This window comes from Salvelinus alpinus, chromosome 24 (assembly GCF_045679555.1).
Source record: "Salvelinus alpinus chromosome 24, SLU_Salpinus.1, whole genome shotgun sequence".
NCBI lineage: Eukaryota > Metazoa > Chordata > Actinopteri > Salmoniformes > Salmonidae > Salvelinus > Salvelinus alpinus.
This window is the reverse complement of record NC_092109.1, coordinates 43,553,799-43,572,285: the sequence shown is the minus strand read 5'-3', so window position 1 is coordinate 43,572,285 and position 18,487 is coordinate 43,553,799. Positions and strand designations below refer to the sequence as shown.

At 41.9% G+C, this 18,487-nt stretch overlaps 1 protein-coding gene across 1 annotated transcript in view; it reads left to right on the top strand.

The window, feature by feature from the left end:
• Positions 1 to 18,487, top strand: part of map3k7cl (map3k7 C-terminal like) — a 103,751-nt gene that overhangs the window by 63,447 nt on the left and 21,817 nt on the right. Inside the window, exon 4 of the mRNA XM_071364971.1 lies at positions 10,835 to 10,950. Coding sequence (XP_071221072.1) covers positions 10,835 to 10,950 — 116 coding nt within the window. The remainder of the gene's footprint in view (positions 1 to 10,834; positions 10,951 to 18,487) is intronic.

Below are 18,487 nucleotides of genomic sequence, written 5' to 3'. Positions count from 1 at the left end.
TAAACAATATGAAACAGGATTAGACTATATACACCAGTTCACATTAGTTACTGGGTAAACACTATGAACAGGATTAGACTATACACACCAGTTCACATTAGTTACTGGGTTAACAATATGAAACAGGATTAGACTATACACACCAGTTCACATTAGTTACTGGGTTAACACTATGAACAGGATTAGACTATACACACCAGTTCACATTAGTTACTGGGTTAACAATATGAACAGGATTAGACTATACACACCAGTTCACATTAGTTACTGGGTAAACAATATGAACAGGATTAGACTATACACACCAGTTCACATTAGTTACTGGGTTAACACTATGAACAGGATTAGACTATATACACCAGTTCACATTAGTTACTGGGTAAACAATATGAACAGGATTAGACTATACACACCAGTTCACATTAGTTACTGGGTTAACAATATGAACAGGATTAGACTATACACACCAGTTCACATTAGTTACTGGGTAAACAATATGAACAGGATTAGACTATACACACCAGTTCACATTAGTTACTGGGTTAACACTATGAACAGGATTAGACAATACACACCAGTTCACATTAGTTACTGGGTTAACAATATGAAACAGGATTAGACTATACACACCAGTTCACATTAGTTACTGGGTTAACAATATGAACAGGATTAGACTACACACCAGTTCACATTAGTTACTGGGTTAACAATATGAACAGGATTAGACTATACACACCAGTTCACATTAGTTACTGGGTTAACAATATGAACAGGATTAGACTATACACACCAGTTCACATTAGTTACTGGGTTAACAATATGAACAGGATTAGACTACACACCAGTTCACATTAGTTACTGGGTTAACAATATGAACAGGATTAGACTATACACACCAGTTCACATTAGTTACTGGGTTAACAATATGAACAGGATTAGACTATACACACCAGTTCACATTAGTTACTGGGTAAACAATATGAAACAGGATTAGACTATACACACCAGTTCACATTAGTTACTGGGTAAACAATATGAACAGGTTTAGACTATACACACCAGTTCACATTAGTTACTGGGTTAACAATATGAACAGGATTAGACTATATACACCAGTTCACATTAGTTACTGGGTAAACAATATGAACATGATTAGACTACACACCAGCTCACATTAGTTACTGGGTTAACAATATGAACAGGATTAGACTATACACACCAGTTCACATTAGTTACTGGGTTAACAATATGAACAGGATTAGACTATACACACCAGTTCACATTAGTTACTGGGTTAACACTATGAACAGGATTAGACTATACACACCAGTTCACATTAGTTACTGGGTTAACAATATGAACAGGATTAGACTATACACACCAGTTCACATTAGTTACTGGGTAAACAATATGAAACAGGATTAGACTATACACACCAGTTCACATTAGTTACTGGGTTAACAATATGAAACAGGATTAGACTATACACACCAGTTCACATTAGTTACTGGGTAAACACTATGAACAGGATTAGACTATACACACCAGTTCACATTAGTTACTGGGTAAACAATATGAACAGGATTAGACTATACACACCAGTTCACATTAGTTACTGGGTAAACACTATGAACAGGATTAGACTATACACACCAGTTCACATTAGTTACTGGGTAAACACTATGAACAGGATTAGACTATACACACCAGTTCACATTAGTTACTGGGTTAACAATATGAAACAGGATTAGACTATACACACCAGTTCACATTAGTTACTGGGTTAACACTATGAACAGGATTAGACTATACACACCAGTTCACATTAGTTACTGGGTAAACAATATGAACAGGATTAGACTATACACACCAGTTCACATTAGTTACTGGGTAAACAATATGAACAGGATTAGACTATACACACCAGTTCACATTAGTTACTGGGTTAACAATATGAACAGGATTAGACTACACACCAGTTCACATTAGTTACTGGGTTAACAATATGAACAGGATTAGACTATATACACCAGTTCACATTAGTTACTGGGTAAACAATATGAACAGGATTAGACTATACACACCAGTTCACATTAGTTACTGGGTTAACAATATGAACAGGATTAGACTATACACCAGTTCACATTAGTTACTGGGTAAACAATATGAACAGGATTAGACTATACACACCAGTTCACATTAGTTACTGGGTTAACAATATGAACAGGATTAGACTATACACACCAGTTCACATTAGTTACTGGGTAAACAATATGAACAGGATTAGACTATACACACCAGTTCACATTAGTTACTGGGTTAACAATATGAACAGGATTAGACTATACACACCAGTTCACATTAGTTACTGGGTTAACAATATGAACAGGATTAGACTATACACACCAGTTCACATTAGTTACTGGGTAAACAATATGAACAGGATTAGACTATACACACCAGTTCACATTAGTTACCGGGTAAACAATATGAACAGGATTAGACTATACACACCAGTTCACATTAGTTACTGGGTTAACAATATGAACAGGATTAGACTATACACACCAGTTCACATTAGTTACTGGGTAAACAATATGAACAGGATTAGACTATACACACCAGTTCACATTAGTTACTGGGTTAACAATATGAACAGGATTAGACTATACACACCAGTTCACATTAGTTACTGGGTAAACAATATGAACAGGATTAGACTATACACACCAGTTCACATTAGTTACTGGGTTAACAATATGAACAGGATTAGACTATATACACCAGTTCACATTAGTTACTGGGTTAACAATATGAACAGGATTAGACTATACACCAGTTCACATTAGTTACTGGGTTAACAATATGAACAGGATTAGACTATACACACCAGTTCACATTAGTTACTGGGTAAACAATATGAACAGGATTAGACTATACACACCAGTTCACATTAGTTACTGGGTTAACAATATGAACAGGATTAGACTATACACACCAGTTCACATTAGTTACTGGGTAAACAATATGAACAGGATTAGACTATATACACCAGTTCACATTAGTTACTGGGTTAACACTATGAACAGGATTAGACTATACACCAGTTCACATTAGTTACTGGGTTAACAATATGAACAGGATTAGACTATACACACCAGTTCACATTAGTTACTGGGTTAACAATATGAACAGGATTAGACTATATACACCAGTTCACATTAGTTACTGGGTAAACAATATGAACAGGATTAGACTACACACCAGTTCACATTAGTTACTGGGTTAACAATATGAACAGGATTAGACTATACACCAGTTCACATTAGTTACTGGGTAAACAATATGAACAGGATTAGACTACACACCAGTTCACATTAGTTACTGGGTTAACAATATGAACAGGATTAGACTATACACACCAGTTCACATTAGTTACTGGGTTAACAATATGAACAGGATTAGACTATACACACCAGTTCACATTAGTTACTGGGTTAACAATATGAACAGGATTAGACTATACACACCAGTTCACATTAGTTACTGGGTTAACAATATGAACAGGATTAGACTACACACCAGTTCACATTAGTTACTGGGTTAACAATATGAACAGGATTAGACTATATACACCAGTTCACATTAGTTACTGGGTAAACAATATGAACAGGATTAGACTATACACACCAGTTCACATTAGTTACTGGGTTAACAATATGAACAGGATTAGACTATACACCAGTTCACATTAGTTACTGGGTAAACAATATGAACAGGATTAGACTATACACACCAGTTCACATTAGTTACTGGGTTAACAATATGAACAGGATTAGACTATACACACCAGTTCACATTAGTTACTGGGTAAACAATATGAACAGGATTAGACTATACACACCAGTTCACATTAGTTACTGGGTTAACAATATGAACAGGATTAGACTATACACACCAGTTCACATTAGTTACTGGGTTAACAATATGAACAGGATTAGACTATACACACCAGTTCACATTAGTTACTGGGTAAACAATATGAACAGGATTAGACTATACACACCAGTTCACATTAGTTACCGGGTAAACAATATGAACAGGATTAGACTATACACACCAGTTCACATTAGTTACTGGGTTAACAATATGAACAGGATTAGACTATACACACCAGTTCACATTAGTTACTGGGTAAACAATATGAACAGGATTAGACTATACACACCAGTTCACATTAGTTACTGGGTTAACAATATGAACAGGATTAGACTATACACACCAGTTCACATTAGTTACTGGGTAAACAATATGAACAGGATTAGACTATACACACCAGTTCACATTAGTTACTGGGTTAACAATATGAACAGGATTAGACTATATACACCAGTTCACATTAGTTACTGGGTTAACAATATGAACAGGATTAGACTATACACCAGTTCACATTAGTTACTGGGTTAACAATATGAACAGGATTAGACTATACACACCAGTTCACATTAGTTACTGGGTAAACAATATGAACAGGATTAGACTATACACACCAGTTCACATTAGTTACTGGGTTAACAATATGAACAGGATTAGACTATACACACCAGTTCACATTAGTTACTGGGTAAACAATATGAACAGGATTAGACTATATACACCAGTTCACATTAGTTACTGGGTTAACACTATGAACAGGATTAGACTATACACCAGTTCACATTAGTTACTGGGTTAACAATATGAACAGGATTAGACTATACACACCAGTTCACATTAGTTACTGGGTTAACAATATGAACAGGATTAGACTATATACACCAGTTCACATTAGTTACTGGGTAAACAATATGAACAGGATTAGACTACACACCAGTTCACATTAGTTACTGGGTTAACAATATGAACAGGATTAGACTATACACCAGTTCACATTAGTTACTGGGTAAACAATATGAACAGGATTAGACTACACACCAGTTCACATTAGTTACTGGGTTAACAATATGAACAGGATTAGACTATACACACCAGTTCACATTAGTTACTGGGTTAACAATATCAACAGGATTAGACTATACACACCAGTTCACATTAGTTACTGGGTTAACAATATGAACAGGATTAGACTACACACCAGTTCACATTAGTTACTGGGTTAACAATATGAACAGGATTAGACTATACACACCAGTTCACATTAGTTACTGGGTTAACAATATGAACAGGATTAGACTATACACACCAGTTCACATTAGTTACTGGGTAAACAATATGAAACAGGATTAGACTATACACACCAGTTCACATTAGTTACTGGGTAAACAATATGAACAGGTTTAGACTATACACACCAGTTCACATTAGTTACTGGGTTAACAATATGAACAGGATTAGACTATATACACCAGTTCACATTAGTTACTGGGTAAACAATATGAACATGATTAGACTACACACCAGCTCACATTAGTTACTGGGTTAACAATATGAACAGGATTAGACTATACACACCAGTTCACATTAGTTACTGGGTTAACAATATGAACAGGATTAGACTATACACACCAGTTCACATTAGTTACTGGGTTAACACTATGAACAGGATTAGACTATACACACCAGTTCACATTAGTTACTGGGTTAACAATATGAACAGGATTAGACTATACACACCAGTTCACATTAGTTACTGGGTAAACAATATGAAACAGGATTAGACTATACACACCAGTTCACATTAGTTACTGGGTTAACAATATGAAACAGGATTAGACTATACACACCAGTTCACATTAGTTACTGGGTAAACACTATGAACAGGATTAGACTATACACACCAGTTCACATTAGTTACTGGGTAAACAATATGAACAGGATTAGACTATACACACCAGTTCACATTAGTTACTGGGTAAACACTATGAACAGGATTAGACTATACACACCAGTTCACATTAGTTACTGGGTAAACACTATGAACAGGATTAGACTATACACACCAGTTCACATTAGTTACTGGGTTAACAATATGAAACAGGATTAGACTATACACACCAGTTCACATTAGTTACTGGGTTAACACTATGAACAGGATTAGACTATACACACCAGTTCACATTAGTTACTGGGTAAACAATATGAACAGGATTAGACTATACACACCAGTTCACATTAGTTACTGGGTAAACAATATGAACAGGATTAGACTATACACACCAGTTCACATTAGTTACTGGGTTAACAATATGAACAGGATTAGACTACACACCAGTTCACATTAGTTACTGGGTTAACAATATGAACAGGATTAGACTATATACACCAGTTCACATTAGTTACTGGGTAAACAATATGAACAGGATTAGACTATACACACCAGTTCACATTAGTTACTGGGTTAACAATATGAACAGGATTAGACTATACACCAGTTCACATTAGTTACTGGGTAAACAATATGAACAGGATTAGACTATACACACCAGTTCACATTAGTTACTGGGTTAACAATATGAACAGGATTAGACTATACACACCAGTTCACATTAGTTACTGGGTAAACAATATGAACAGGATTAGACTATACACACCAGTTCACATTAGTTACTGGGTTAACAATATGAACAGGATTAGACTATACACACCAGTTCACATTAGTTACTGGGTTAACAATATGAACAGGATTAGACTATACACACCAGTTCACATTAGTTACTGGGTAAACAATATGAACAGGATTAGACTATACCCACCAGTTCACATTAGTTACCGGGTAAACAATATGAACAGGATTAGACTATACACACCAGTTCACATTAGTTACTGGGTTAACAATATGAACAGGATTAGACTATACACACCAGTTCACATTAGTTACTGGGTAAACAATATGAACAGGATTAGACTATACACACCAGTTCACATTAGTTACTGGGTTAACAATATGAACAGGATTAGACTATACACACCAGTTCACATTAGTTACTGGGTAAACAATATGAACAGGATTAGACTATACACACCAGTTCACATTAGTTACTGGGTTAACAATATGAACAGGATTAGACTATATACACCAGTTCACATTAGTTACTGGGTTAACAATATGAACAGGATTAGACTATACACCAGTTCACATTAGTTACTGGGTTAACAATATGAACAGGATTAGACTATACACACCAGTTCACATTAGTTACTGGGTAAACAATATGAACAGGATTAGACTATACACACCAGTTCACATTAGTTACTGGGTTAACAATATGAACAGGATTAGACTATACACACCAGTTCACATTAGTTACTGGGTAAACAATATGAACAGGATTAGACTATATACACCAGTTCACATTAGTTACTGGGTTAACACTATGAACAGGATTAGACTATACACCAGTTCACATTAGTTACTGGGTTAACAATATGAACAGGATTAGACTATACACACCAGTTCACATTAGTTACTGGGTTAACAATATGAACAGGATTAGACTATATACACCAGTTCACATTAGTTACTGGGTAAACAATATGAACAGGATTAGACTACACACCAGTTCACATTAGTTACTGGGTTAACAATATGAACAGGATTAGACTATACACCAGTTCACATTAGTTACTGGGTAAACAATATGAACAGGATTAGACTATATACACCAGTTCACATTAGTCACTGGGTTAACAATATGAACAGGATTAGACTATATACACCAGTTCACATTAGTCACTGGGTTAACAATATGAACAGGATTAGACTATACACCAGTTCACATTAGTTACTGGGTTAACAATATGAACAGGATTAGACTATACACACCAGTTCACATTAGTTACTGGGTTAACAATATGAACAGGATTAGACTATATACACCAGTTCACATTAGTTACTGGGTTAACAATATGAACAGGATTAGACTATATACACCAGTTCACATTAGTTACTGGGTTAACAATATGAACAGGATTAGACTATATACACCAGTTCACATTAGTTACTGGGTAAACAATATGAACAGGATTAGACTACACACCAGTTCACATTAGTTACTGGGTTAACAATATGAACAGGATTAGACTATATCCACCAGTTCACATTAGTTACTGGGTTAACAATATGAACAGGATTAGGGTTAGGGATAGGAAGGGTTAGGGCTAGGAAGGGTTAGCACTAGGAGGGGTTAGGGCTAGGAGGATTAGGGCTAGGAGGATTAGGGCTAGGAGGGGTTAGGGCTAGAAAGGGTTAGGGTTAGGGCTAGGAGGGGTTAGGGCTAGGAAGGGTTAGGGCTAGGAGGAGTTAGGGCTAGGAAGGGTTAGGGTTAGGGCTAGGAGGGGTTCAGGTTAGGAGGGGTTAGGGCTAGGAAGGTTTAGGGTTAGGGCTAGGAAGGGTTAGTGCTAGGAAGGGTTAGGGATAGGAAGGGTTAGGGATAGGAAGGGTTAGCGCTAGGAGGGATTAGGAAATGTTTGGGTTAGGAGGTGTTCGATAGGAGGGGTTAGGGCTAGGAAGGGTTAGGGTTAGGAGGGGTTAGGGCTAGGAAGGGTTAGGGCTAGGAAGAGTTAGGGCTAGGAGGGGTTAGGGTTAGGAAGGGTTAGGGCTAGGAAGGGTTAGGGCTAGGAAGGGTTAGAGATAGGAAGGGTTAGGGTTAGGAGGAGTTAGGGCTAGGAAGGGTTAGGGCTAGGAGGGGTTAGGGCTAGAAAGGGTTAGGGTTAGGGCTAGGAGGGGTTAGGGCTAGGAAGGGTTAGGGCTAGGAGGAGTTAAGGCTAGGAAGGGTTAGGGTTAGGAGGGGTTAGGGCTAGAAAGGGTTAGGGTTAGGGCTAGGAGGGGTTAGGGCTAGGAAGGGTTAGGGCTAGGAGGAATTAGGGCTAGGAAGGGTTAGCGCTAGGAGGGGTTAGGGCTAGGAAGGGTTAGGGCTAGGAGGGGTTAGGGCTAGGAAGGGTTAGGGCTAGGAAGGGTTAGGGCTAGGAAGGGTTAGAGATAGGAAGGGTTAGGGTTAGGAGGAGTTAGGGCTAGGAAGGGTTAGGGCTAGGAGGGGTTAGGGCTAGAAAGGGTTAGGGTTAGGGCTAGGAGGGGTTAGGGCTAGGAAGGGTTAGGGCTAGGAGGAGTTAGGGCTAGGAAGGGTTAGGGTTAGGAGGGGTTAGGGCTAGAAAGGGTTAGGGTTAGGGCTAGGAGGGGTTAGGGCTAGGAAGGGTTAGGGCTAGGAGGAATTAGGGCTAGGAAGGGTTAGCGCTAGGAGGGGTTAGGGCTAGGAAGGGTTAGGGCTAGGAGGGGTTAGGGCTAGGAAGGGTTAGGGCTAGGATGGATTAGGGATAGGAAGGGTTAGCACTAGGAAGGGTTAGGGCTAGGAGGAGTTAGGGATAGGAAGGGTTAGCACTAGGAGGGGTTAGGGCTAGGAGGGGTTAGGGATAGGAAGGGTTAGCACTAGGAAGGGTTAGGGCTATGAGGGGTTAGGGCTAGGAAGGGTTAGGGCTAGGAGGGTTAGGGCTAGGAGGGGTTAGGGCTAGGAAGGGTTAGGGCTAGGAAGGGTTAGGGCTAGGAAGGGTTAGAGATAGGAAGGGTTAGGACTAGGAGGAGTTAGGGCTAGGAGGGTTAGGGTTAGGAAGAGTTAGGGCTAGGAGGGTTAGGGCTAGGAAGGGTTAGGGCTAGAAAGGGTTAGGGCTAGGAGGGGTTAGGGCTAGGAAGGGTTAGCGCTAGGAGGGGTTAGGGATAGGACGGGTTAGGGCTAGGAATGGTTAGGGCTAGGAGGGGTTAGGGCTAGGAGGGATTAGGGCTAGGAAGGGTTAGGGCTAGGAAGGGTTAGGGCTAGGAGGGGTTAGGGATAGGAAGGGTTAGGGCTAGAAAGGGTTAGCACTAGGAGGGGTTAGGGCTATGAGGATTAGGGCTAGGAGGGTTAGGGCTAGGAAGGGTTAGGGCTAGAAAGGGTTAGGGTTAGGAAGGTTTAGGGCTAGGAAGGGTTAGGGCTAGGAGGGTTAGGGCTAGGAAGGGTTAGGGCTAGAAAGGGTTAGGGTTAGGGCTAGGAGGGGTTAGGGCTAGGAAGGGTTAGGGCTAGGAAGGGTTAGGGCTAGGAAGGGTTAGGGCTAGGAAGGGTTAGGGCTAGGAGGGGTTAGGGCTAGGAAGGGTTAGGGCTAGGAGGAGTTAGGGCTAGGAGGGATTAGGGCTAGGAGGGGTTAGGGCTAGGAGGGTTAGGGCTAGGAGGGGTTAGGGCTAGGAAGGGTTAGGGCTAGGAAGGGTTAGGGCTAGGAAGGGTTAGGGCTAGGAGGGGTTAGGGCTAGGAGGGATTAGGGCTAGGAGGGGTTAGGGCTAGGAGGGGTTAGGGCTAGGAAGGGTTAGGGCTAGGAGGGGTTAGGGCTAGGAAGGGTTAGGGCTAGGAGGGGTTAGGGCTAGGAAGGGTTAGGGCTAGGAGGGATTAGGGCTAGGAGGGATTAGGGCTAGGAGGGGTTAGGGCTAGGAAGGGTTAGGGCTAGGAGGGGTTAGGGCTAGGAGGGGTTAGGGCTAGGAAGGGTTAGGGCTAGGAGGGTTAGGGCTAGGAAGGGTTAGGGCTAGGAGGGATTAGGGCTAGGAGGGATTAGGGCTAGGAGGGTTAGGGCTAGGAAGGGTTAGGGCTAGGAGGGATTAGGGCTAGGAAGGGTTAGGGCTAGGAGGGATTAGGGCTAGGAGGGGTTAGGGCTAGGAAGGGTTAGGGCTAGGAGGGATAAGGAGGGGTTTGGGTTAGGAGGAGTTAGGGTTAGGAGGGGTTTGGATGAGATAGAGCTAGGAGGGGTTAGGGTTACGGTGGGTTATGGTGGGTTAGGGTGTGTTAGGATGGGTTACATGATCTTATCTGTTCCCTTCTAGCCGGTGTCTCCCTGCTCCTCTCTGAGAGAGTCAGTCCAGGTTTACAGGGACCACTGTAGGATGGCCAAGGAGTTCCACCAGGTCAAACAGGAGATCTCGCTGCTCGAGGACCGCAAGTAAATCACTGTCAATACAACTTTACTGATCACGTAAATCACACATCCATTTCTGGAGACACCATCCCATCCCAAACTTAATGACCCCACCCCGTCCCAAACTTAATGACCCCACCCCATCCCAAACTTAATGACCCCACCCCATCCCAAATCTAATGACCCCACCCCAAACCTAATGACCCCACCCCAACCCACCACAAACCTAATGACCCCACCCCGTCCCAAACTTAATGACCCCACCCCATCCCAAACTTAATGACCCCATCCCATCCCAAATCTAATGACCCCACCCCAAACCTAATGACCCCACCCCAACCCACCACAAACCTAATGACCCCACCCCGTCCCAAACTTAATGACCCCACCCCATCCCAAACTTAATGACCCCACCCCATCCCAAACTTAATGACCCCACCCCATCCCAAACTTAATGACCCCATCCCACCCCAAACCTAATGACCCCACCCCAACCCACCACAAACCTAATGACCCCACCCCGTCCCAAACTTAATGACCCCATCCCACCCCAAACTTAATGACCCCACCCCATCCCAAACTTAATGACCCCACCCCATCCCAAACTTAATGACCCCATCCCACCCCAAACCTAATGACCCCACCCCAACCCACCACAAACCTAATGACCCCACCCCGTCCCAAACTTAATGACCCCACCCCATCCCAAACTTAATGACCCCATCCCATCCCAAATCTAATGACCCCACCCCAAACCTAATGACCCCACCCCAACCCACCACAAACCTAATGACCCCACCCCGTCCCAAACTTAATGACCCCACCCCATCCCAAACTTAATGACCCCACCCCATCCCAAACTTAATGACCCCACCCCATCCCAAACTTAATGACCCCATCCCACCCCAAACCTAATGACCCCACCCCAACCCACCACAAACCTAATGACCCCACCCCGTCCCAAACTTAATGACCCCACCCCATCCCAAACTTAATGACCCCACCCCATCCCAAACTTAATGACCCCACCCCATCCCAAACTTAATGACCCCATCCCACCCCAAACCTAATGACCCCACCCCAACCCACCACAAACCTAATGACCCCACCCCGTCCCAAACTTAATGACCCCATCCCACCCCAAACCTAATGACCCCACCCCATCCCAAACTTAATGACCCCACCCCATCCCAAACTTAATGACCCCACCCCATCCCAAACTTAATGACCCCATCCCATCCCAAATCTAATGACCCCACCCCATCCCAAATCCAATGACCCCATTCCAAACTTAATGACCCCACCCCAAACTTAATGACACCACCCCATCCCAAACTTAATGACACCACCCCATCCCAAACCTAATGACCCCACCCCATCCCAAATCCAATGACCCCACCCCATCCCAAATCTAAATGACCCCACCCCATCCCAAATCTAATGACCCCACCCCATCCCAAATCTAATGACCCCACCCCATCCCAAATCCAATGACCCCCCACTGTCAATACAACTTTACTGATCACGTAAATCACACATCCATTTCTGGAGACACCATCCCATCCCAAACTTAATGACCCCACCCCGTCCCAAACCTAATGACCCCACCCCATCCCAAATCTAATGACATCACCCCAAACCTAATGACCCCACCCCATCCCAAATCTAATGACATCACCCCAAACCTAATGACCCCACCCCACCCCAAACCTAATGACCCCACCCCATCCCAAACCTAATGACCCCACCCCATCCCAAATCCAATGACCCCACCCCATCCCAAATCTAAATGACCCCACCCCATCCCAAATCTAATGACCCCACCCCATCCCAAATCCAATGACCCCACCCCATCCCAAATCCAATGACCCCACCCCATCCCAAATCTAATGACCCCACCCCATCCCAAACTTAATGACCCCACCCCATCCCAAACTTAATGACCCCATCCCATCCCATCCCAAATCTAATGACCCCACCCCAAACCTAATGACCCCACCCCAACCCACCACAAACCTAATGACCCCACCCCGTCCCAAACTTAATGACCCCACCCCATCCCAAACTTAATGACCCCACCCCATCCCAAACTTAATGACCCCACCCCATCCCAAACTTAATGACCCCATCCCACCCCAAACCTAATGACCCCACCCCAACCCACCACAAACCTAATGACCCCACCCCGTCCCAAACTTAATGACCCCATCCCACCCCAAACCTAATGACCCCACCCCATCCCAAACTTAATGACCCCACCCCATCCCAAACTTAATGACCTCCTCCCCATCCCAAACTTAATGACCCCATCCCATCCCAAATCTAATGACCCCACCCCATCCCAAATCCAATGACCCCACCCCATCCCAAATCCAATGACCCCATTCCAAATTTAATGACCCCACCCCAAACTTAATGACACCACCCCATCCCAAACTTAATGACCCCACCCCATCCCAAACCTAATGACCCCACCCCATCCCAAATCCAATGACCCCACCCCATCCCAAATCTAAATGACCCCACCCCATCCCAAATCTAATGACCCCACCCCATCCCAAATCTAATGACCCCACCCCATCCCAAATCCAATGACCCCCCACTGTCAATACAACTTTACTGATCACGTAAATCACACATCCATTTCTGGAGACACCATCCCATCCCAAACTTAATGACCCCACCCCGTCCCAAACCTAATGACCCCACCCCATCCCAAATCTAATGACATCACCCCAAACCTAATGACCCCACCCCATCCCAAATCCAATGACCCCACCCCATCCCAAATCTAATGACCCCACCCCATCCCAAACTTAATGACCCCACCCCATCCCAAATCTAATGACCCCACCCCATCCCAAATCTAATGACCCCACCCCATCCCAAATCCAATGACCCCACCCCATCCCAAATCCAATGACCCCACCCCATCCCAAATCCAATGACCCCACCCCATCCCAAATCTAAATGACCCCACCCCATCCCAAATCTAATGACCCCACCCCATCCCAAATCCAATGACCCCACCCCATCCCAAATCTAATGACCCCACCCCATCCCAAATCTAATGACCCCACCCCATCCCAAACCCAATGACCCCACCCCATCCCAAACCTAATGACACCACTTTAAAATCTGTAAATGTAGGTATTTAGACTGACAAATACGCTTCAATTCACATTGTCATCTTTCCCATCAAAATTAATAGAACCAATTAATACATTTACACAATAACATATATTTTTTTTACATTTCTCAATAAAGGTTGTACAATGTCCCATACAATAATCTGTAGTCTTATCCACTCTATTAATTTTCTAAATGTGGCGACCCCACTGTAATTCCCCGGTTACCCCAACTTTTAATAACACTGCTTTTACAGGGATAGTTGAATACGTGTGGTTTAGTGGGCTACAGTAGCTATATTACTGGTGCTGTAATCCAGGTCATTGAGGTACATATATTACTGGTGCTGTAATCCAGGACATTGAGGTATATATTACTGGTGCTGTAATCCAGGACATTGAGGTATATATTACTGGTGCTGTAATCCAGGTCATTGAGGTATATATATTACTGGTGCTGTAATCCAGGTCATTGAGGTACATATATTACTGGTGCTGTAATCCAGGACATTGAGGTATATATATTACTGGTGCTGTAATCCAGGTCATTGAGGTATATATATTACTGGTGCTGTAATCCAGGTCATTGAGGTATATATATTACTGGTGCTGTAATCCAGGACATTGAGGTATATATATTACTGGTGCTGTAATCCAGGTCATTGAGGTATATATATTACTGGTGCTGTAATCCAGGTCATTGAGGTATATATATTACTGGTGCTGTAATCCAGGACATTGAGGTATATATATTACTGGTGCTGTAATCCAGGACATTGAGGTACATATATTACTGGTGCTGTAATCCAGGTCATTGAGGTATATATATTACTGGTGCTGTAATCCAGGACATTGAGGTATATATATTACTGGTGCTGTAATCCAGGTCATTGAGGTATATATATTACTGGTGCTGTAATCCAGGTCATTGAGGTATATATATTACTGGTGCTGTAATCCAGGACATTGAGGTATATATATTACTGGTGCTGTAATCCAGGTCATTGAGGTATATATATTACTGGTGCTGTAATCCAGGTCATTGAGGTATATATATTACTGGTGCTGTAATCCAGGACATTGAGGTATATATATTACTGGTGCTGTAATCCAGGTCATTGAGCTATATATATTACTGGTGCTGTAATCCAGGTCATTGAGGTATATATATTACTGGTGCTGTAATCCAGGACATTGAGGTATATATATTACTGGTGCTGTAATCCAGGACATTGAGGTACATATATTACTGGTGCTGTAATCCAGGTCATTGAGGTATATATATTACTGGTGCTGTAATCCAGGACATTGAGGTATATATATTACTGGTGCTGTAATCCAGGACATTGAGGTACATATATTACTGGTGCTGTAATCCAGGAAATTGAGGTATATATTACTGGTACTGTAATCCAGGACATTGAGGTATATATATTACTAGTGCTGTAATCCAGGACATTGAGGTATATATTACTGGTACTGTAATCCAGGACATTGAGATATATATCTTACTGGTACTGTAATCCAGGACATTGAGGTATATATATTACTGGTGCTGTAATCCAGGTCATTGAGGTATATATTACTGGTGCTGTAATCCAGGTCATTGAGGTACATATTACTGGTGCTATAATCCAGGACATTGAGGTATATATATTACTGGTGCTGTAATCCAGGACATTGAGGTACATATATTACTGGTACTGTAATCCAGGACATTGAGGTACATATATTACTGGTACTGTAATCCAGGACATTGAGGTATATATTACTGGTGCTGTAATCCAGGACATTGAGGTATATATTACTGGTACTGTAATCCAGGACATTGAGGTACATATATTACTGGTGCTGTAATCCAGGACATTGAGGTATATATATTACTGGTACTGTAATCCAGGACATTGAGGTACATATTACTGGTGCTGTAATCCAGGACATTGAGGTACATATATTACTGGTGCTGTAATCCAGGACATTGAGGTACATATATTACTGGTGCTGTAATCCAGGACATTGAGGTATATATTACTGGTACTGTAATCCAGGACATTGAGGTATATATATTACTGGTGCTGTAATCCAGGACATTGAGGTATATATATTACTGGTGCTGTAATCCAGGACATTGAGGTATATATTACTGGTGCTGTAATCCAGGACATTGAGGTATATATTACTGGTGCTGTAATCCAGGACATTGAGGTACATATATTACTGGTGCTGTAATCCAGGACATTGAGGTACATATATTACTGGTGCTGTAATCCAGGACATTGAGGTACATATATTACTGGTGCTGTAATCCAGGACATTGAGGTTTATATATTACTGGTGCTGTAATCCAGGACATTGAGGTATATATAACTGGTGCTGTAATCCAGGACATTGAGGTACATATATTACTGGTGCTGTAATCCAGGACATTGAGGTACATATTACTGGTGCTGTAATCCAGGACATTGAGGTATATATAACTGGTGCTGTAATCCGGGACATTGAGGTACATATTACTGGTGCTGTAATCCAGGAAATTGAGGTATATATAACTGGGCCTGTAATCCAGGACATTGAGGTACATATATTACTGGTTCTGTAATCCAGGACATTGAGGTATATATATTACTGGTGCTGTAATCCGGCACATTGAGGTACATATATTACTGGTGCTGTAATCCGAGACATTGAGGTATATATATATTACTGGTGCTGTAATCCGGGACATTGAGGTATATATTACTGGTGCTGTAATCTGGGACATTGAGGTATATATATTACTGGTACTGTAATCCGGGACATTGAGGTACATATATTACTGGTGCTGTAATCCGGGACATTGAGGTACATATTACTGGTATTGTAATCCATGACATTGAGGTACATATTACTGGTATTGTAATACAGGGCATTGAGGTATATATAGTACTGGTACTGTAATCCAGGACATTGAGGTATATATTACTGGTACTGTAATCCAGGACATTGAGGTATATATATTACTGGTGCTGTAAATCCAGGACATTGAGGTACATATATTACTGGTGCTGTAATCCAGGACTTTGAGGTATGTATATTACTGGTGCTGTAAATCGAGACATTGAGGTTTATATATTACTGGTACTGTAATCCAGGACATTGAGGTACACATATTACTGATGCTGTAATCCGGGACATTGAGGTATATATATTACTGGTGCTGTAATCCAGGACATTGAGGTACATATTACTGGTGCTGTAATCCAGGACATTGAGGTACATATTACTGGTGCTGTAATCCGGGACATTGAGGTATATATATTACTGGTGCTGTAATCTGGGACATTGAGGTACATATTACTGGTGCTGTAATCCGGGACATTGAGGTATATATATTACTGGTGCTGTAATCTGGGACATTGAGGTGTATATATATTACTGGTGCTGTAATCCGAGACATTGAGGTATATATATTACTGGTGCTGTAATCTGGGACATTGAGGTGTATACATATTACTGGTGCTGTAATCCAGGACATTGAGGTATATATTACTGGTGCTGTAATCCAGGACATTGAGGTGTATATATATTACTGGTGCTGTAATCTGGGACATTGAGGTGTATATATATTACTGGTGCTGTAATCCAGGACATTGAGGTATATATTACTGGTGCTGTAATCCGGGACATTGAGGTACATATTACTGGTGCTGTAATCTGGGACATTGAGGTATATATATTACTGGTGCTGTAATCCGGGACACTGAGGTACATATTACTGGTGCTGTAATCCGGGACATTGAGGTATATATATTACTGGTGCTGTAATCCAGGACATTGAGGTACATATTACTGGTGCTGTAATCCGGGACATTGAGGTACATATTACTGGTGCTGTAATCCAGGACATTGAGGTACATATTACTGGTGCTGTAATCCGGGACATTGAGGTACATATTACTGGTGCTGTAATCTGGGACATTGAGGTATATATATTACTGGTACTGTAATCCAGGACATTGAGGTACATATTACTGGTACTGTAATCCAGGACATTGAGGTATATATATATTACTGGTGCTGTAATCCAGGACATTGAGGTATATATTACTGGTGCTGTAATCCAGGACATTGAGGTACATATTACTGGTGCTATAATCCAGGACATTGAGGTATATATATTACTGGTGCTGTAATCCAGGACATTGAGGTACATATATTACTGGTGCTGTAATCCGGGACATTGAGGTATATATATTACTGGTACTGTAATCCAGGACATTGAGGTTTATATTACTGGTGCTGTAATCCAGGACATTTAGTTTGGCCCTAGAGCAGGTGTCCGGCCCACGAGGGAGTCCCATTAAGCCAGTGGGTGGTTTGAGTAAAAAAACTCAATATACTTTCAAAATGACTCAAACAAAACTGTGTAGAATTGATAATGTACCTACCTTCAT